This window comes from Tamandua tetradactyla, chromosome 1, assembly GCF_023851605.1.
Source record: "Tamandua tetradactyla isolate mTamTet1 chromosome 1, mTamTet1.pri, whole genome shotgun sequence".
In the NCBI taxonomy this organism is placed as follows: Eukaryota; Metazoa; Chordata; class Mammalia; order Pilosa; family Myrmecophagidae; genus Tamandua; species Tamandua tetradactyla.
Window position 1 is genome coordinate 105,868,334 of NC_135327.1, and position 23,027 is coordinate 105,891,360.

A 23,027-nucleotide genomic window follows, 5' to 3' on the forward strand; every position below is an offset into this window, starting at 1 on the left:
ATACTGCATAAAAAATTCTGGGCAAGGGCCCAGCAATCCACATTTTAACAAGTGATACTAATGCATGGTCAAGTTTGAAATCATAGGGGATATGGACTCACAGCTAATAGGCCTAGGTAATTCTTCATCTATTTGTCCCTTATGACATGATGCCAATTATGAACTATGGTTGGGACTAAAGACTGGGGTGTATTTACTACAGCATTTAGAATCCACAATCACCTATACTTTCCAATAATTTCCAGTTCTGAATTCAAGATACAAGTCGGTGACCTGCTGGGGATGAGGAGAAAGGCTGATGAGAAAGTGGAATCATAGAGCAGCTAATGTGGGTGTGCTCTCCAGGAGGGAAATCCTGGCACGACTGCTTCTGTTCTAAACCCTGAAATAATATTACTATAGCTTCAACCTAGAGAATTGGATAACTCAAGGATATCAACATGCAGAAATATGTTTTTCAAAAAAGAATATACAGAAATAAATGTTCCTGTAATGATCCAAGCAGAATATTCTTTTTAAATTTGCCTATGAATTAATACGTCAGATCTAAACTACTTCATCATCCTCAGGGCCTGAATTGTGTTTGTTCCAAAAGGGAGGCCCATTGCTGGAGGAAAAGGTGTTGGCTGTTCTGATCACAGCATGACATGAACCACACACATCACCCTGGATTCAGAGGAAACAGGTGCTGAGATTATAATAAAATATGTATATAGGAAACAGGAGTGACAGCAAAGGGCGTGGAAGAGAAATATCCTTCCTGAGTATCACAGAGATGCAGGCGGAGCCAGTGCATGGGCTGATTTCCAAAGCTCCACGCCACAGTTTTAAAGCAAACAGACAAACATAAGGGCAGAAAGAGTACAGGTGTGAATTAGATGCCTACGTCACATTTAGTAAATATTCATAACTTCATAAAATTAAATCCAGAAGTTACATTAGAAACTGAAGAATTAAAAGCCATTGCTCAGATAACAATGTAAATGAAGTTAGTTGCCCAGAAAGCAAAGTGGGTTTAGTAACAGAGGATTAGAATAGAATATAAAATTCAAAGTTCATTATTATATCAACCAATCCTAGTTAGAAAAAACTGCCCTTTCATGACCTAAATTGTTTGGTTTGAAGCAACACAAAGTAACATTTTTTTTTTACCTAAAGTCAGGTAACAGTTTAAAAAGCAACCAGACTAACCGGGCTGCGCCGGGGAGCTCATCCTGGGAAGCAGTAGAAGGTCTCTCCGTGGGGTAGGCTGAGGACTCACGCCCTTCGTTCAGCTGCTGATGTCAGTCCCAGAGAGGCCAGCAGAGGAGAAATCTAGAATGTGAGAAAAATGCAATGTATAAGATATGGGTATCTTATGCCGAAAATGAAACAGAGACATGGCCCCACTCCTCAGCTCAGCCCCCAGCTCATCTGTGTCCTGGAGCAGTCACACAAACATCCCAGGCCTCTAAAAGAGCAAACCTACCAGGCTTGCTTACATCACAGGAACAGTGTGTGCACTGCAATAAAATAATAGGTGTGAGAGGAATCTATGAGCAGGAAGTATAATTAATTTACCATTTACTATATATTATAACTTGCTATTATATTACAGAAATTTTAAATCTTTTCTTAACTTTAGATATGTGTATCTCGTTACATAGTATTTTGAACCACCACTGCTCAAGATTTCCTCCTAGATAAAGAATCTCTTGGAAAAAGAATAGTAATGGACTAAAAAAGGGAACAAACAGGCCATAAACTATAGAAACGACAGAAAACTCCCATTAAAATTTCTATTTCTTATTGAAGTCTTTTGCAGTCTTGTTCCAGACTAAAGTAATAGCAGGCACAGTTTTTCTAGGAGTGGCACTAACAGTAGTCCTTAGAAAGGGATTTAAGGGACTTTCTGCTTTCCACTTGAATGCACTCCTACTTCCAGACACTTAGGTGGGGAAAAAGTAACTGGGAGAATATTTTCCTAACACTTAGTTTACTGGAACTTCAAAGTTTAAGAATAAAAGAGGGGAGGGGAGAAGACACTTTAAAATTTACAATTAATGAGGTTTTTTTTTTAATACTAAAATAGGATACCCCAATGGACTATTTTTACAGACAGATACCATAACTCTGAGAGTTCGACATCTCTTTATCCTGAGGCTCCAACATATTTATTATCTCATTTTCCCATCAGTATTTTGAAAGTGTTGGTACTATGTTTGCCCAAATTTATAAAGCAGTACACATACACACTCCCTTTCAAAACTTATATATAACATCACCAATAATACACTTCAAATAGTCCCTAAATAGAAATATGCTATTTGTTTATTCAAACAGCTAAAAGGGGAAATTTTAGGTTGTTTATATGTTACTAGAATAAAAAATAAAAATCCACAGGACTATAGAACACAAACAGTGAACCTTAAGGTAAACCATGGACTATAGTTAATGGTACAATTATAAAAATGTGCTTTTATGAATTGTAACAAATATTCCATACCTATGCAGGGTGTTAACAGCGTGGTATATGGGAATCCTATATTTTACACATGATTTTTCTGTAAACTCTCAAATTATCCAATTGAAAAAAAAAAGCTAGACCCAGGTTCAATTTCCAAACCATGTACCCCCCTCCACCCCCCCAAAAAAACATATATAGTCATCAAATCTAGCAGGCTATTTCTCCTCACATCTTTAGTGCTTGATATATACTAAACTATACATGTATAAATAAAACTACACATTTTTATAAATCTCCTTCAAAAATTATCCTAATATGCTAATTATATAAGCACTCTCTTAAAAAGCTTAATTTCCATGTAGATGAAGAAACAGTATTTCTACAAAAAGGAAAGATGAAAAATGAAGACCAGAGAACTCTTGATTTTTGGGTCAGGAAATGGACATGCTGACACTGGCTTAAAAAAAAAAAACATTAACTTCGTATTTATTATTATATGACACTATTTGCATACTTCTGTATACGTCACTAACTGATTATAGACATATCACCACATTGGTATCATTCTCACAACCACCATGCTAACAGATAACTACTTCTCAGCACCCTTTTTTATACGTGAGAAAACTGAGATGTCTTCATCATTTAAAGATAAAGCAAATCAGGGTGGGCCGCGGTGGCTCAGCGGGCAAGAGTGCTTGCCTGCCGTGCCGGAGGACCCCGGTTCGATTCCCGGCCCCAGCCCATGTAAAAAACAAACAAACAAACAAAATATAATAAAACAAGAAAATGTTTAAAAATGTTTCCCTTTCTTTCTTCCTCCCTTCCTTCCTTCCATCCTTCCTTCCTTCTCTGTCTTTCCTTCCCTTCCTCCCTCTCTCTTTAAAAAAAAAATAAAAAAAAAAAAAAAAAAAGATAAAGCAAATCAAAATTAAATGCAGGAGGTGTGAATTTAGAGACTATCTAAATTAATTATTCAGGCGTTGAGAGTCCTTTTTCTGTCTCTCTCTTTTTTTTTTTACATTGTAATCTGAAACATTTTGTAAATGCTTTTGGTATATTCTTTTCTTTTCTTTTTTTTTTTGTATTTTTTGTTAGAGAATCTGTAGGTTTATAGAAAGCTCATGAAGAAAATATCGAGTTCCCATACATCTGCCCACATTTTCAACATTTTGCATTGACATGGTACCTTTGTTATAACTGATGAGAGAATATTATTATAATTGTAAAATTAACTATAGTCCATAATTTGCATTAGGGTTCACTTTTTTTGTTGTTCAGTTTCATCACTGTTATTCTTGAAATTTTTATTCTAACACATATACTACCTAAAATTTCCACTTCTAAACATAATCAGATATACAATTCAAAGGTGCTAATCATATTTCAATGTTGTATTACCATTGCCACTATATATTACCAAAACTTTCCCATCACCTCAAACAGAAACTGAACTAATTAGGAATTAATTCCCCATTCCCTATCCACAGCCTGGCCCGTGGTAAAATATGCCATATTTTCTGACTCTATGAGTTTGCTTATTATAATTATTTCATATCCGTGAGATCATATAATATTTGTCATTTTGCATCTGGCTTATTTCACTCAAAAAGACGACATCAATGTTCATCCATGTTGCCACATGGATCAGAAATTCATTCCTTTTTATGGAATTATTCCTTTTTATATTATATATATATGTATATGTATATATATATATATATATACACACACCACATTTTATTTATCCATTCATCAGTTGATGGACACTTGGGTTGCTTCCATCTTTAGACAATTGTGAATAGTGTAACTATGACCATCAGTGTACAAATATCTATTAGAGTCCTTTCTTTCAGTTCTTTTGGGTATATACGTAGAAATGGGATTTCTGGGTTGTATGGTAATTCTATACTTAGCTTTGTTAAGAACCACCAAAACGTTTTCCACAGCAGCTGCATCTTGGTATAATCTTGATTCTCAATGTTATACTTTAATGTTAAATTAATAATAATACAAAAAAGCAAGAGACCCTTCCTCCTCCCCCTTCTTCTCCTCCTCTCTCTTCTCCTTTCCTCTGTTTCTCTTTTTCTTCCCTCTTTCCTTCCCTAAAAAAAGAAATTTAAAAAAGGGGGGGGGGGGAAGCAAGGGACAGAAAACATTTAGCAAGTGTTAGTGAGTAGCACTGAAAAGTCCTTCCGTCAAAGACATAGCTACTCTGTGTTTTAAATATATATATATATATTTAATCTAGAATGTTACTTTGTAAAATTGAAACTTGCATATTTATAAATATCACTTAATTTAACAAAAAAATGTTTAACTGTGGGGGTGCAAGGATAATTCAGTAGTAGAATTATCACCTGCTATGCCGGAGACCTGGGTTTGATTCTTGGGCCATGCACTTCCCAAAACAAATAAATGAGCAAACAAACAAACAAACAAAAATTCAACAAATGGTGCTGCAAAAATGGGCTTCTCACATGGAAAAAGAATGAAATGCGACCCCCATCATACAGCATACAAAAAAAAAGTTAAACTCTTTAACAGTAACAATAAAAAAGCCAAAATTTACCTCTATCCCAAAATCTAAAATTAAAAATTTTATCACACACTTCAGCCTCACATTTCCACAAACAACATAAGCCGGCCCATGCATGCTGTCTGTGACTAGTTACATAATTACCAGCTTTTGTCTTCAGAGTGCTAGACTTGACTTACAAAGTAAATCTTGGATGGACTATGAATCTGGCTTCCAAAATATTTTCATTATATATTTTTAAAAAAAGTTTTAAACAACTGTCTGTCCCACTCAACCTTTTTAATAACTGCCTATTCATGACATATTCTTCTAAAATTATGAAAAGACTTATTATCTGAACTTTGTAAAAAGAAAATTAATAGGCATTCTACATTGACACATACTAGCTTCCATTTATTGCACTTAGAAGTTCCATTTCCAATCAGCCACATTAAGTCAACATACAAATATTTACACAGGGTGTGCATGTCTGTATGTGTGTCATAGACTACATATGCTTCCTCTCCTCATGGCCAGCAAATTTAATACATCAACAGCCCTATCTACCCACACCTTTTAGGTGTGAAATTGATAGAGAACTTTACGCAAATTCAGATCATTTTTAGCTGCCAGGAAAAGGAAGAGGGGAACAACGGTCAACAAAAATGGGCAATTTATTGGCATGCCTTCTACACTTCTTTATCCAAATAGGCTATAGGGAAATAGACTATTTGTGTAGAATGAGGAAGTTTTCCCCTAATATACTATTCTTCATGCAAGTAAGGAAATGCAAAAAGAAAAGAAAAAATGCAGCTTGTTTGTGCATACAGATGATTAAAGCATGTAACAGAAATATATCCACATTCGATTAATAGTTGAAAAACCCCTGCATGTAAGTTTGTCCATGCTATAAAAATATATGTGTGCATATTTAAATAAATAAAAGCAAGCACCACAGGAACAGAACTGCTGCTACAAATCATTTATCTACTGAGATCCAAGATTGGCTATTTTGCCCCTTGGCTTTATCCCTTGAACTACTTGGATCCTCAATAAGAGACTCAAGGTCTTTGCTTCAAAAAGACTAGCTCCAACTACATGTCGGTCAGTTGTCTGAAAGTAAGTAACTGCCGTCATATCCAGGATGCAGCACAGGGCAAAAGCCTAAGGAGGTAGCAGCTTGCCCTGCAGGAGGGAAAGAGAGGGCACAAACACATCGTATTGCCCTTGGTGCCACTCACTGTCCTTAGCATCATAACCCCCATTATCATCATCTGAGCCATAGATCCAGAGGTCCTTTACACAGCCTGTTCATAGCAACACTGCAAATGAACAGAGTTTTATGGGTCATGACGTATTTGCACATGGATTATTGTGATGGTTGGATCCAGGTGTCAGCTTGGCCAGGTGATGGAGCCCAGCTGTCTGGTCAGGCAAGCACTGGCCTAACTGCCACTGCAAGGACATTCCATGGCTGGCTGATAAATGGAGAGGCTGGTTTATTAAATCATTGGTCAGCTGACTGCATCTGTACTACATACATCTGCTGTCAACTAAGGGAGCACATCACAGCAAATGAGATCATCCAATCAGTTGGATGGGACCCAACCAGCTGAAGATTTTTAAGGGAGAAGGGAGAATTTTCACTTTTTTCCCCCCATCCGGCGAGCCTCTCCTGTGGAGTTCATGGAGAACCTTCATCAGAGCTGCCAGCTTCACAGTCTGTTCCACGGATTCTGGACTCTCCCGTTCCCACAGTTGCATGAGACACTTGTCTAAATCCCATATTTACAGATCTCTCCTGTTGGCTCTGTTTATCTGGAGAAAACTAATACAATTATCTGCTCTGGTCTTCATCACAGCCCTTTGAAGTACACAGAGAAAGCCATTATCGTTCCCAGAAGAGGAATTTGAGGCTTGGAGGGTTTAAGGGATTTTTTCACAGATATGTGGCTAGTAAATGGCAGGGCTGATCTTCTGACTTGTAGCCCCGTGCTCCTTTGTTGCATCATATGTAATTACAGACCATTCTAGTACAGCTACTTGAATACCAAGACCCTACCTATGCAATATTCACAACTTCCATTGGGCCTCACTGAGTTACAGGTCTTCCTTACTTAAGAACCTATCTAGCCAATGAGTAGACTGTGATCTCAGTCTCCAAGGATGAGGAAATGAGCACAAAGATTGTAAGAAAAGCCCACATGAAGTCTCACAGTTTAGCTTTCAAATTTGACTTAGACTACCTCAATCTCTCTATCGATTTTTAAAATATATTCTGAGCTTCATTTATAGTTTTCTCTATTTTTCCTTTGTCATTTGTTACTATTTTGGACAGTGTGTTACTAAGATAGGATAATGCTTTTGTAGTTTATATAGCTAGTAAAATCCTTGGCCAATATTTCTTTTGCAGACACAGGACAAGTCACAATTCACAGTTCAGTCTATGAAAGCATTCATACTCCTCTTACAGGCCCTTCTCTTTCAGATGGAGCCGTCGGTCCCAGGTTGCTCCATGGCATCAGGTTCATGAGCTGGCTCAATTTATTATGTCCACTGCAGCAGATGATTTAGTGGTGGAATAAACCTATTGTGTTAGTAAACTGAACACAAGGAGATTCATTAGACCCACGATCTCACTCTTATGCCCCACAGTACCTGGAATTCTGCCATAATTTCACCTTCAGAGAAAAGCGCTAGAAAACTGCTCTACACATTCAATTCAGTTCCACAAACTTCTTATTGAGTTCATACAACACACTATGCTACCCATTATGGAAACTCAGATTCAACTCAATTTCTGTTCCTTGCAATACCCATAGCCAGAACACTCTTAAATATATCCTTTATATCTGGGTCCTCTTTTACCTTTCTGTTAATACTGCTTTGGCTCAAGTAATCAATTCTTGATTAGCTTCTTGACATACCCTTCTACCTGGTATATACTTATCTCCAGGGAATGCATGTATGACTGGATGAGAAAATGAAATTTGATGACTTACAACATGCTTAGCTGGCATTCAAGATCTCTCATCATCAGACTCCTCCTACTCCACTTTACCTCCTTTCTTCTTAATTCCTATGTTCCAGGCAAACTGTCATTATCCGTAGGCTGATATTCAACATTACTGACCTTTGCTGAGGCTCAGGCACTGACTAATCAGAATGAACACTTGTAATAACCTATATTGCTGCACATCATCCAAACATTAGTCTTGTTTATCCTGTATGGTATCATTCACATTCACGTTTCCACACTCTGGTGCCTCTCTCTCCACAGGATGCCATTTCCTCTTCATAGCCAATTCTAATGCTCTAAGGTCACTTCAAATGAGAATTCTCAACCCACCACTCCAAGCAAAAGTTCAGCTTCCTCAACTATGCTACCACAGTGTGTTGTGCTAGACCTCTTATGACAATGAGCAGTTAGTGGAGGGCTTTTATCCACCATGAGTCTAATTTACTCATCTTTGTAACATTCATACCTAGCACAGAAGGTATGTGATAAATTATCAGTGAATGAGTGGACAAAGGGGAAGCACTAACCCAGAGAATCTGTAGTTACCTGACTTCAGAGCAGAAACATTTCTCTACTTCATTAGGATAAGACTCTGAAGGAGGACTGTGGGGGTCATAATGCTCCCAATGGTGCTCGCATTGTCTTAAGCAAGCTGATGTAGGGAGCACAGGGAGAGGAAGGCACAGGCAGAGCCACACCAACGAGGTAGGCAGTAATTCAACCTCTCCTGCTACTACAGGAGACACCGGGTGCACAGAGACGACTGCTCTGAATCACCAAACACACTGGCAAAGACTTGCACATCTACTTCTTGAGTCATTCTGGTCTCCTGGGAGTTACCTATCCAAGACGATTAGCTTCACTCCCACTTGCACTGCCGGAGTTTGCTGACTTCACCCTTCAAGTGTAGCTAATAGGGCATGACGTGTCACTGAGAGGACCACACAGCTCACATGCACTTGCTGTGCCTACATCTCAAAAGCAAGTAAGTTCTATTCTAAGACCTTCAGAAGAACCATCGAAGCATAGCCTACATGGTAAGGTGCAGTACAGAGTAGGAAATGCTGCTTGGGAGGTTGGTTACGCATATATTTGCATATGTAAGGCAGGATTTGAGTAGTCTACACTATAAATAAAACTCAATGGCAACATCTAAAACTATATAACATAACCAGGAATGGTCTGCTGAATATTTCATTGCATAAGAAGAAACGCTGCCAACTACAGTACCTGCACTAATAAAAACAGACATTTTCTTAGTAAGCCCTGAGATTTTAAACATAAGGCTTAGTTAGCCCCAGGGTATCCAATACCCAAGTCATATCCCAAACACGCTCTATATAATAAAGATCATTTTATCAAAAAGCCTTACTACGCTGCTTTTTATTGGGATCATCTTTGAAGGCCCACCTGCAACTTCCCTCCTTGGATAATAGGGAGTCACTCACCACTATCATCAATTTGAGTTTAAAGCAGAATCACAATGCCCAGAAACTGTAGGATATACAAGGCTCCTTTTCACAGTCATGTCAAAGTGGTTGTTAAAAAGAGCTTTGTCTACCTGTAAATACACAAGAGACAGAAGTACAAAATAGAATTGTGAAAAGAAAGTAATAGTTGAAGTGAAAGAACTTGTAACAGATGACCTCTGATACCTTCACAGCAGGATGGCTTTGTAACTCTCACAGGATAACCTGCCCTGCAGAAAACTGTCTGACCAAGCATGGTTAAAGAGCCTGGCTCCAAGGCTACTAACTTTCTGGGGTAGTACATGTAAATACAAAAGACCTTTTCCACCATTGCAATTTAGATGAACACCGTTCTCTTTTTCAAGTTCCAATATTGTGTACATTATATATATTTATATTACATATGTTCGTGATTTCTTCAATGCTGCAACCTATTTTCTGAAGATTTGATCATCTCCATATGCAGCAAATGCCAATGTCTAACAACTTACTAGATGAGTGATATGGAAGTCAATTAACTTCTCAGAGCCTCTGGTTCCTTAAGTGTGAATTATTTAAATTTCCAAGTAGTTGTCCGGCTTAGAAAAATAAATATAAACAGTAAGGAGAAGGTGATCAAAAATGCCCACTATTATCATTATTATTATAGAGAATGTGTTTTACTCCAGGCCAATTTCCATCCTAGGAGTAAGTAGTGGCACACGGTGCCTCTTGCCATAGAATGGAGTCCTGCAGCACAGCTATCAATCTTTCTCACTCTACTAGGGTTACAACAAGGATCTAATTACTAAAAATTTTTCCTGTCTTTCCTTCTAGCTTTTAGAAGGCAAATGTACTCTAAGGGAAAATACTGTGCTATCCTTTACCCTACTTTTTCACCATTAGTAATACTGTTAGTAGTATTTTAAAAATCACTTGGATATAGACAGAAAGGAAAGCATTAGAATATAAAAATACAGTTAAGTTAGGAACAACTATCACTTTGTAGAAACCTGAAGCATATTACCCTATTACTATTGCTAGTGCAGATCCTTCTATAAAGAGCTTTTCCATCATTTTAACACATCACCTGGGGAATTTTAATAGACCCTAAGGAAATTCTATCGGGGACAGGATTTCACTGATCATTTTACTAGTTATTCTATCTATTGCTAGCACTGGTCAGTCCAATTTTATACCAGCCAAGTTCATATATGTCCCCTGGGTGATAAAAATGACAAAAGAAGAATACTGGCAGGATGAAAAAGGTAATCAAGATGAGCCTTGAGATACAGGTCACTGTCAAAAAATATAACCCAAGCAAAACCTAGGTCTGTCATCGGTTCCTTTTGCTCCTCAATTGTCTATCTTTGACCCTGCTCTCCACTCACTTCTTTGGGATCTCTTCATTCCTTCTTTGACCCCTTCCCAAAGAACTTACCTTCACTAACAGAGTAGAACCAACATCACATCTCCCATCTTTATCTCCTCTTCATCTTCTCCCAAAGAACTCTCCTTTATATTGAAGACTTATCTCAACTCCATCCCTCTTTATTTCTTTTATATTCTATGCCTTTTCCTTTTTCCAAAGAGACTCTCTTGTGACCACATATCAATACTTTGGGATACACCCAAATTTCCAGAATACAGTAATAGGCAAAAAATGAATTACCATATCAGATATATCTATTCTTTGAACTTCACCCTACCAATTAGTATGAATTTCTCTAACTTGAGAAAATGTTACAGTTATATTTAAGTTAAAAACAACCCAGGTTCATGCTATGGAACGTGGAGGCTATATTTAGCACAGAAGCAACAGTTTTTGCTGTGCTTGAATTTAATGAGTGCTTATTGAATGATTGCTATAGATCTTCAACAGGGTGCTGAGAAGGTAGCTGAGATAGTTTCTGCCTCACAGATTTCACAGCAGGCATCTTCAAAGTGTGATCCAAGTCCTCCCTGCATCAAAAGTTCCCGAGATGTCTGCATAAATGCAGAGTCGAACACTTGAATCTCAACTGAGACCTCCTCAACCTGAAAGGGCCCAGAATCAGCATTTTTAATAAGCTTCCCAGGTGATACTTAACTGAACTAAAATATGAGATCCACTGGAAAAACAACACGTACACATGAACACTTAAGAAACAAAATAATAAAATACACACAGAGAGTGACACAGTGAAAAGTGCATTACTTTGGTGTCTGACCAGTGGTAATATAAATCCCGCCTCCTGGGTTTTCTTGCTATGTTTTCACAGCCAAATTACCTTGCCATTCTGTTTCGTCACCAGTAAGCTGCTGCGTTTCTGCTTGCAGGGTCACTGGGGGTTAGTGATAATATACTTCAATACATTTTGATAGCCAGGGCTGCTTGTTGCAAAATCCCTTGAGTTGTGGAGCAATGCAGCCCTAAATTATTATTTTTTTTTTGTTTTTATTGCTTTATTTTTATTTAAGAAAACAAACAATACACTTAGAACCCCATGGGCATATTTAAATAAAGTACCCATATAATCATTGTAAGGCCTGCGTTTGCACAGTAAGTTTCATAAACCAATTTAAAATTTAGGCAATAAGGAAAACATCTACAAATTCAGATAGCAAAGTTCTTAAATTCTAAGTATTAAACACTAACAGATACCATTTGATCAGCTGTCAAAACTGTGAATGTTCTCAAAATATCAAGTAAAAAGTTCTTACAAATATCTGCATTGCTATAGTAATGACCTATGTTACTAAATATTTTCCTGATTTCAGAAATATATGAAGATACAAATATTTTTACAGTTAGCATATGGAACTCTGAACCACCTAAAATGGATACCTTGATTAGCTTATCCATAGGCATATTAAAAAAAAAACTAAATAATCATTGTAAAGCTCATTTGTACAGGATGTTTCATAAACCAATTTAAAATTAAAGCAAGGAAGGAAAAAAATCTACGAATAAATGCTCAGTGAAATAAGTAAGACACAAAAGGTCAGATACTGTATGATTCCGTTATTATGTGTCTGATAAAGCCGCCAGTGTCCTGGAGTGGCTAGAAGGAAAAAATCACTTCCTTCTAGTGATGGTGGGCATGGTGGCACATGACAGACTCTGAGAACTGTTCTGTAGCTACTTTCTGGGATGTGCTTTGAAACCTGTTGCCTTTTTTCTTTCTTTTCTTTGTACATATATATATATTTACAACCAAAAAAAGGTTAAAAAAAAAAAAAAACTATAGGCAATTATAGTAATATTAGATAAAATAAATTCCTGAACTCAAAAATTTGAAAATATTTAATAATACAGCTCACTATTATAGCAAAGTTAATATTTGTAATAACTTTTCAGTTGATATTTTGAGAACACACATAGTTTTGATAGTTAATCAAATAGTATTTAAGATACTGTTTAATATTTAGAATTTATGTTATTATTTCTTAAAAGGGATAGGATAGCCCAAGTGCTACAGGAATTTGGAGAAGGGAGTTTTGATTGTGATTGGAGTAGAAGAGAAAGATACCATAGAAGAGCTAAAACTCTGATTTAGGATATTGAATTTTATTCGAAAATGCATAGCTAGTAAAAAAAAATGTCCTCCTTTCCAAGAAATTTGCAAAGTTCTAAATTAAATTGTAAATAGTTTCAAGAAATAATTTTAAAATCACCTTCCTGTGTTTCCTTCAACTATGTCATATAACTAAAATAATACATTTTTGTATTACCATACCAAGAAATACTTTCAGTGTTACTATCCTCAAAATTATTTCAAGTTCTGTGTTAGTAACAGGATGATGCTATATATTTTTTGTTATATAGAATATATTCATAATGAGTGGACAGAATTTCATACAGATTGCTTTTCAAACAAACCATCACTAATTTATATGCAAAATGGTAGTACTGATCTCCTGCAGGGGGAGGGGGGCACTCTTTGGGTTACTATAATATTATTACTGATGAATTGAAGCTTTTCTATAATATCTTTGAAGACCCATGTGAAAGATATCCACTAAGGACTGCCCTTAACAAAGAAGATTCACCAATACCAGGGAGTTAACTGCTCATGAGGGGATCAAGCCTCCTGATCATCCCATTAGCAAAACACACTAATCAATTAAGCCAAGCTGCTCAGTCAATCCTATAAAAACTCATTATTCCTGTGAAAAAAAAAAAAGAGCAAATATAACTCCCTTTCCAAAAATTTATAAATTTATAATATTCCCCCAAATTATAAGTTCCGTATTATAAAAATGCAAAAAAAAAAGTTATGACAATTACTAGATGTATAAATATAGTCTCAGCATTCAAAACAAACCAGGCACTCAATCCACAGGACATGTATTCCGTCTAAATGAGAAAGCCTCCACTGAAACCTAGTATATGTATATGTATAACTGCAAGGGGTTTAAAACAACTCATTTTATTACAGGAAACTTCTATTAATGTCCACAGGAAAGAGATACAGTCCTTTGCTTTCATATTCCAGTTCTGCCAGAAAAAATACGTACACACACACATACACACACACTAAAATAGACTGAGGCAGATCAACACATACAAATAGCGTAATGCCACATCTGTAGCCGTCCTGAACATTGTATTAAAGTTCTTGCTGTTTATCAGGTTGGTAAATCATACCAGCTCCTGAGTTACTCAAATTGCCAGTTGCTGGACAACCACATCTTCTATCAACTGCCATTCACTTTTTTTTTTTTGGAGGAGGAGGTGTCACTCCTAAATTACTTTGTAACACTCCCTTAAGGAAAAAAAATAGTGGAAAATTCTTGATATGCTTATTTGGGACATAAGAAATGCACTTAATTTTATCCCTTAAAGAGACTGAGAACTGAGTGATTTTGAGAAAATACAATATGTTTAAGTGAGATGCAGAAGGCCAGTGTGTGGTACTGGTAGTAAAGTGTATGAATAACGAAAGGCAGAAGAGTTGTGGGGTTTTCCTAAAGTAAGTTTTCCCTTTGGGACCTGGTCCCAGCTGCAACAGAGCAGAAGCTGAAGGCCTCCAAAAGATAATACACACTCTGGAGAAAGTAGATTATTCTCCACAAAATAAAATATTATTATCATTTTATAATCATACGCTCATCACTGAGCGAAACATAAGAACTTGAATTACAGTTATAGTAATCAACAATTCCTTGCCTCTGATAATGCCTTTATTTTTCTGGATCAGTTACTCTTTCATGAAAATTTCTACCATGTAAATGGTTTTTGCTTTCTTGGACGTAAACTAGTATCCATTATGTCATTCAGTCCAAGAGTTAATTTATCTACCAGTAATATAAAATTTCTCTTCCAGGTAAGGTAGGCTCCTTAGCCAATGAAACCAATAAAATGCAATATGCATGCAATTTAATCTATCAATAGAAGTAGTTCTAGAATTGCCATTCCCTGCCTCTCTGGGCCTCAGTTTTGATCTAGATCATTTCTGAAGTTCTTCCTACCAATAATATTTCATAAACCCATCGATTTTTAAATTATATAGTTCTCAGTTGCAGCCTATATAAAAATGATTCAATCCAGTAAATTAGATTTCTTTATGTTGCTATGTCTCATAAAAATAAACATATATCCAGAAAGAAAGAAAATTACTAAATTGAATAATTTGCTCTGTTACACAAACATTTAAAGAATAAATAAAAAGAGAGATAGCTTTATGACTTCAGGTAGGGAATGTTTTTTTTAAACAAGACAGTATTTGTTGACATTGAAATTCAAAGCTTTGTGCAATAAAAGAAACCATAAAAAGTGTAAAAATAAGCACTTTAAGAAAGAAAATATTTCACTGAAAATAACCAATAAAGAATTGGTAATAGAAATATTTAAGGAACAATAAATAAGAAATAAAACAAAAAGAACAATTTACAAATAGGAAAAGGAAAAGAGCAGGCAATGAACAGAAAAGAAGGCTTCATAGTCAATAAATATACAAAAATATGCTCGATTTTACTAGTTGCTAGGAAAATGCTAATTTAAGTAAGAAGGAGAACCCAAACCATATCCATCAGATTGGACAATATTTTGAAGTTTTTTAATGCCTAAATTTCGGCAAGGATATGGAACAACTGAGATTCTCATACACTTTTAATGAGAGTGTAAATGCATGTACCACTTGGAACAGCATTTTTTTCTCCTTTTTTAATTAAAATGATGCAGATAGTAGGAAGTTACCATATACCTACCCCCTAACCAAAATTACCTAGTCAAGTGGAACATTTATAACATCCTATAACTTGTGGTAGGCAGAATGATGGATTCCCAGAGGTACATGAACTAATCCCCAGAACCTGTGACTATATTACCTTACATGACAAATGGAGTTCAAGTTGCAAATAGAATTGAGGTTGCCAATAAGATGAGCTTAAAATAGGAAGATTATATTTCTCTGATTTCCTCTGATTGTTCAAATGTAATTACAAAAATTCTTAGAAGTGGAAAAGGGACAGAAGAAGAGAAAGGAAGATGTGGTTATGGAAGAATGCTCAGACAGTCAATACTGCTGGATTTGAAGTTGGAAGGAGTCACAATCTAAGGAATGAAGGTGGTTTCCAAAACTGTAAAAAGCAAGGAAATGATTCTCCTTTAGAGCCCCCAGAACCAATGAAGCACTGTCAACATCTTGATTTTAACCCAATGAGATCCACGTCAGACTTCTGATCTACAAAAATATAATGCAATACAAGATAATAAATTTGTGTTGCTTTAAGTTACCAAGTTCGGGCTAATTGTTTTAGCAGCAATAGGAAACTAATACACACTCAACAACTGTACTGCTAGTGAAATTCTTCCACATGGTTTCTTAAACAAAATCACATGACTGCTCATAGCAAGATTAGTCAGAACATAAACTGGGGAAACAGTCTAAATGTTTATGACCAGGAAAATAAATATATGAACATATATTTATATAATGGAATATGATATAATAACTAATATGAAGAACTTATATGTATATATACATATATATCAACATTGTGGTCATTTATATGATGGAATATGATATGTCAATCGATGAAGAACTTATATATACATATACATATATATATCAACATGATTAAATATCAAATTTTATGGTAAGTTAATGAAATAAGCTAATGAATGATTTGTATAATATAAGACTATTTGTACAAAGTTCAAAAATATACAAAATGATATTATGGATAAATACACATGTAGTTACAGCGTGAAGACATGGATGGGAATGAAAACACCATCCTGAGGATACAGGTTACATCTGATCAGTACACAAAGTCATTCAAGTAGGTCTAAATGCTTTATTTCTTAAAACAAAAACAAAAAGTATGGAGGCAAACATGACAAAATATAAAGATTTGACCAGCCCAGACGGGGGGTACATGAATATTTGCTAAACTTATTAGTAATACTTTTTGTACTACTGAAATATTTCATAATTAAAACAATAAACAACATATATTCAAATGATGTATTTTCCATGTGCCCACCAGCAAACAGGTATACTGATGCTTTCCAAGTTCAAGAAAATGACTTCATCAAAGGAAATCTCCCCAGTAACTTGCCAATTAAAAGACAAAAATACATCAATATTTAATTCAACTTTTGTAGCCTTCCAAACATACACTGAAATAAGCAGATTTTTTTATTTTTCCTTTTATTTTAAGCAATTTCATCTTAAGTCTGAAAGTCAAGAAGTAATTCACATTGGGAAGATTTCTTCTGCCTGTCTCCAAATTGGCATGCTCATGTTTGACAAGGGATATTTATAAGTGGATATTTTTTGAAATGGGCCATAATAAATACACTGCCACCCTTGAAACAAAAAATGAGATAATTTAGAAATAGTGTTTAAAGAAGTTTGCCAAATAGACAGAATAACATTCTATATTCTATCAATGAGGACTGATGAGCCTATTAGCTAAAAGATCCAAATATTGAGGAAAAAATAGTAATCTACTTTTTGTGGCTTAACTTTTTTTCCTTATCAATTATATTCTATCAAGTAGGTTGAAATTCCTATTTTTCTCTTTTTTAAATGGCAATGTCTGTTTAATCCCCCAGGGCATTATGAAAAGAGTAGGAAATGAATGTTCTACTTCTGGGGAAAATGTAAAAAAAAAAAAAAAGAAGGGGTTTTCCACTTTGACTGCTTTTCCTCCTAAATTGGAAAACTTTCAATCTTTCTATAGGAAGTATTCATAATTTAAAATGCTGGCACTAACTTGCTTTTGCTACAAGGAAAAATAAGAACAAAAGTAATCTAAGAATAATGTAGAATTTAAATACATGACATGGATAAAAGTAAAAGCAATGCATTGCAACCATTGTTATTCAAATAAAGCTTGCTAAATCCCTTAAAAATCCAAGGGCCCTTTCTTTTAAACCCCAGAAAACTAAGTTAATTATATTTAGGTCTGGGTGTCACACAAAAAGCCAATCACAACATAAAAGGGAATAATAACAGCACTAAACAAAAACATGATCCTTTTTTGTTTTCCTGACCAAACCAAGACTGAGTCCAAATTTACACTTCAGTCTATAGCTCAGAATATTTTTAATGTTATCAAGCCTGAAGTAAAAATAAACATACTATTCCAGATTACTCTAATTCACATAATACTGCTAAAGGTACCAATGAACTTAAAATTATTACTTAAGAAGTAGTGACATCAAAATACTATCTTATAGTCAAAGCTTATCCCTTTAACTTACGCCTTACATTTATGAAGAGCTTTACTCCACTGAATATATTCCAGCAGACTCACTTCATAGAGTCCCTCTCCTACAATAAGAAATTTTCACTTTCTAGAGCTTTTTTCTTCTTTCCTATTGTAATCAGCATGGAGATCCTTTTGTCAGTTAATCAATATTCTTACTTATTTGTTACATGTCTTTTCTCCAGAGACATGTCATCTCTTGTTCCATCCATCTCTTCTGAGAGTTCTCACTTCTCTGGTTAGGATCACCTCCTCTTCAGGTACCCAATTCTATTCCTCTAGGTAGAGTGCCTGAAGCTCACCACAATAGGGTTCTATGAGACCATGGAAGCAACTTTTCCTCTGAAAGAGGAAATTCCTCACATTGCCTCTAACATGAACATGTGCCTGTCAAGAACTCACTATAACCATTCCACTGATGAATAAATTATAAGGATTAAAAGACATTCTCTGTAATTGAAATATACCTCTCTGCAACTTCTATTTATTGGTCTACTTCAGTCAGTCTTCTGGGTGATCCATGATCTTGCTATGTTATATGGCCATTCAATTATTTGATGACAGCTATCATGTTTCCTTCAAAACTTAAACATCTTTTGTTCATTCAAATATTCCTTTAATCCTAATATCTTTAGTCCCATAAGTGAGAACAGTTCTAGCTACCATTGATATTAACTTGGGATATGGTTGACATATGCCTGGATAATGCATTGACATGTAAGAAGTAGCATGACCCTTTCCAGCTCAGCCAACCTAAAAATATACCATCCCACCCGACCTCTGCCAATCCCATCATGTCATCCTGCTTTGTTACTTCAAACTATTTATCTCTATGTAAAATTACCTTGCTTATACGTTACTTTTTATTGAGTGTCTATCTCCCAACATTCTACTACAAGCTCCATGAAAGCAAACATGATGTTTAGTTCACAGGAAAAAGAAAATAGTGTCTGGCATAGAGTAGACAGTCCATAAGTACCACTGACTGTTCAAATAAAAGTTACCTAAAATACTGCTTCTTAGGAATCAATATTCCTGATGTACTATAAATATTTCAGGATCATTTCTGACAATGCCCAAGCACTGGACATAAACTATTATAACTCAAAAGGAGCCAAATTAGTCTTTATGGATAGGAAGTATTCTCAGAGTTGATGACAAGCTAAGTTCTGGAGGAGGAACAGAAAGATTCTGTTCAAAATACTTACTCATAATAAACATTGTGTCACAGGGTCTTTTCAGGAAAGTCTGAGATTGAAAGGAGGTTAGGGAAAAGGTATTAGAGGTACAGGAAGGGTACAAGTATTGCAGAACTAAGGAAAAGGATGGTCTAGGAACTGCTCGTCCAGTGGGCAGCGAGAGAGCCCAGGAGAAGATGGGACGAGGGAAGACAAAGAGTGAGGCTGCGGAGTCCTCAGGTTAGGAGCCAGATCCCAAAAAGGAGGGTAATGGGGACTGCTGGAAGGATTTAAACAAGAGAATGGCATAATCCGGTTTACATTTAGAGAAAAATTATATCTCCATCTCAGTGCGGCGTACAGAGCAGAGGAGGATAAGATGAGGGGCAGGAAGGTTTAGAAACTGCTGCAGAATTCCAAATGAGAGATGAAGAGAGACTGAACTAGAATAATCAAGTGGCCACGCTGGCCTAGAGAGGAGGGAACACAGAGCCATGCAAGGAGGAAGGCCCCTGATGGCCAAACGATGAAGGGGTGAGAGAAAAGATAAGCCAATATGGCCTCAAGGTTTCTGACTTGGTAATCCCCATGAATGTCACAGTCACAGAAATCTGGAAGGAAGAATGAGAAAGAGGGAGCTCAGAAGCTTCGCTTTCCATTAACTGAGGGAAGGAAATACATCTAAATACAGTTCCTTCTGGGTGCTGGTGTTTAAGGTGATAGTATCTTCTTTCTTTTTAAAATTTTCTGATTTCCTAAATTAAACATATATTATTCATAATCGGAAACATTTTTTTATTTCCAAAAATATTCAAGAGCACTGGTTTTATTATTTCGTTTATTTACTTCCCACTGAAGAGCCTGAAAGTCATTAAAATCCAAACCAGATGGGACATGAAGATAGATTTAGAGGCTAAGGGGATTTTATTTTCTTTGCACAAACATAGCCACAATCGAAGACTGTGACACTCCTAGGTGATCCATGTCAGCCTGAGCTTATAACTTCTTTTAATGAGGCTATCAGCCACACGCCACAGAATTTTTGTATAATGCTTACTGTAAAGATTTGTCATGCAAAGCCATACTATGTTCCAAATTAATAGGTAAATTAAGAGACACTTTCTATAAATTAATAAGTTGCTTTCAATTTTCACTTAATTGCAGCAGCGATCTATCTTACTTACATATTTAACATCTTGACATGGCAATTTAAACAGATTCGGTTATCACCCTCCCAATAAACAGAAGTTCTTATATAGCATGCTGTCTCCTCAGACTGAATACAAGCATCATACACAAAGAGTTTTCTCAAAAGTGTCCTAATGTAGTCAGTTGTATTGTAAGGGCTAACAAGCAGTAGAGACACACCTCCAGATTTCTTTGAGTGATGTTCTCCCCCAGGCAACAGAAAGAATTATTATTAGTGTTTGCTACGAAATGCAAATATGTCACAATGTAGATTGTCATTCATTTGATAACAGATATTGGAGCATGGGATATACCAGCGAACAAAAGAGGGCAAAAAATCTCCCTGTCCTTGTGTGGCTTACATTTGGATGAAAGAACTGCCAAGGGTAGAGTTTGGAGGACTCTTAGCTATTTACTATAAATCTGACATAGTTCAAAATCTATGGGATTTTAGGGAGGGTAGCCCAGCCAAACTCCAATTGTGGTTTTAATTAACAAATGCGGTCTGCTGAATATAAGCTCCAAGCACAGATAAACCAAGAGCAAGCAGGGAAGGAAACCTGAGGTTTCTCAAGCAGTCAAGGGGAGGAGCTGACCGGAAGAAATAAAAAACCCACAAAACCAAAAAAAAACCTCCAGACTTTTGGAGACGATGAAGCTCAGAATACTGGAAAAGGGCTGTACCCCAAAGTACACAGAATCAGGTACCAACTTTGGCTCTTGACAGGAAAACCACAGGACTTGCTCTGAAAAGGGATTTTTTAAAAACTATTCTAAGTAGCTCATTAGCAAAAGCCTCAGGCATTTTCAATTGTCAGCTCTGATCCAGGCAAGGACAGAGTTAAGATGGGTCTGAGATTCAAAATCTATGGGGTTCAAAGAGTAGAAATGAAGGATCCCCGTGGTTCTGAATTCATCTAACAACTACCTGTAGAGTTTTTGCAGAAGCTGAGGTTACGGGGAAGATTTTAAGGGAAGTGGTCCCCCCAAGCTTGATGCAATGTTTGCTGCTCTGGGTTTACTTCACAGGTTTGGGGGCAGGGAAAGTTGAAGTCATAGGAGGTGAGCATAAAGCTGAATACTTTTAAACTGCTGAATCCTCTGGGAGAGGGGTTAGCTGTGTTCCACTTTAGGGGAAGTAAAAATCTGCCACCAGAGAAGGAGGTGCCAGGGAAAAGGTAAATTGAGAGGCTAGCAGATCGGCCTGAGAAGAGGTGGTCCCAGAAAGGACAAAACTATATGACTAGACTAGTTGTTCCTTCTACCTCAATCAGTGAAATAAATTATTAACAAAATTGTGACTAGTCCTCTATGCAGGAAGAATGAGGGACAACAAGCTCTATGTGATGATGTTGACTGGATTCCAGTAACAACAGAACAGATGTCTCTATTGCAAGTTGTGGCAGCGCATAGGAGTGCAGAACAATGAACCTTCAAACGCATTATTTCATCAGGGAGAAGACCCTCAGGGATAAGGATAAGAACTGTCCAGAGAAGGCATAGAAAGATGGTGGGATAAATGAGGTGTCCTCAGAGGATCACTCTGCTCTGATTATTTTGGGAGCAATTTTTTTTTTATGTTATAACACACATACAATCTAAAAGTTCCCATTTTAACCACTTTCAAGTATACAATTCAGTCATGCTGACTACATTCACTATGTTGTGCTAACATTAACACCATCTATGACCCAAACTTTTCCAACACCCCAAACAGAAAATCCGTACCAAGTAAGCCTTCCCCTTTCCCTGCCCAACCACTGACCCTAGAAACCTATATTCTGGTTTCTGACTCTACAAATTTGCACATTCTAATTATTTCATATAAGTGAGATCATACAATATTTGTCCTTTCATGTCTGGGTTATTTCATTCAATATGATGTCTTCAAGGTTCATCTATGTAGGAGTATGTGTCAGTATTTCATTCCCTTTCACACCTGAATAACATTCCCTTTTAAGTATATACCATGTTTTGTCTATCCATTCATTTATTGATGGACATTTGCATTGTTCTACCTACTAGCTATTGTGAATAATGCTACTACGAACATTGGGGTGTAAATATCTGTGCAGTACCTGTTTTCAATTTGGGGGGTATATTCCTAGAAGTGAGCACCTTATATTTTAAGGATCCAAATTAAGACACTTCTCACTCTTTCCATTTCCCCTAAACTGTGTTTACAGGGGGTGAGAAAACACAAGAGCCCTAGGAGTGGCACTTTGTAGCTTTGCCCTACCTCCTTTAAGAGATGGGAGCACAACTCACCTATACAGACGGGGGGAGGGGGGGCAGGGATTCTTCAGATTAGACTTTTCACTCATTTAAGATATATGAAGGAATCTAGAAACAGTAAGGACTATGGTCAATTCTGTAAATTAAGAACCCAAAGAACTTATGTGGCAAAATCACAATTCAGTAAGCTAATAGGATACTCTAGACCCTATCCAATATACACAGCTTGAATTCCAAACTCTAGTTACACTAAAATATTTAAAGTCTATAAAGCAAATATTTCAATAAATAA

General features: G+C 36.3%; 1 protein-coding gene across 1 annotated transcript in view; it reads right to left on the reverse strand.

Moving 5' to 3' along the window:
• HDAC9 (histone deacetylase 9) overlaps window positions 1–23,027 on the reverse strand; it is a 970,134-nt gene that overhangs the window by 869,427 nt on the left and 77,680 nt on the right. Inside the window, exon 2 of the mRNA XM_077122309.1 lies at window positions 1,192–1,314. Within this exon, the coding sequence (XP_076978424.1) occupies window positions 1,192–1,213 (22 nt within the window). The 5' untranslated portion in view covers window positions 1,214–1,314. The remainder of the gene's footprint in view (window positions 1–1,191; window positions 1,315–23,027) is intronic.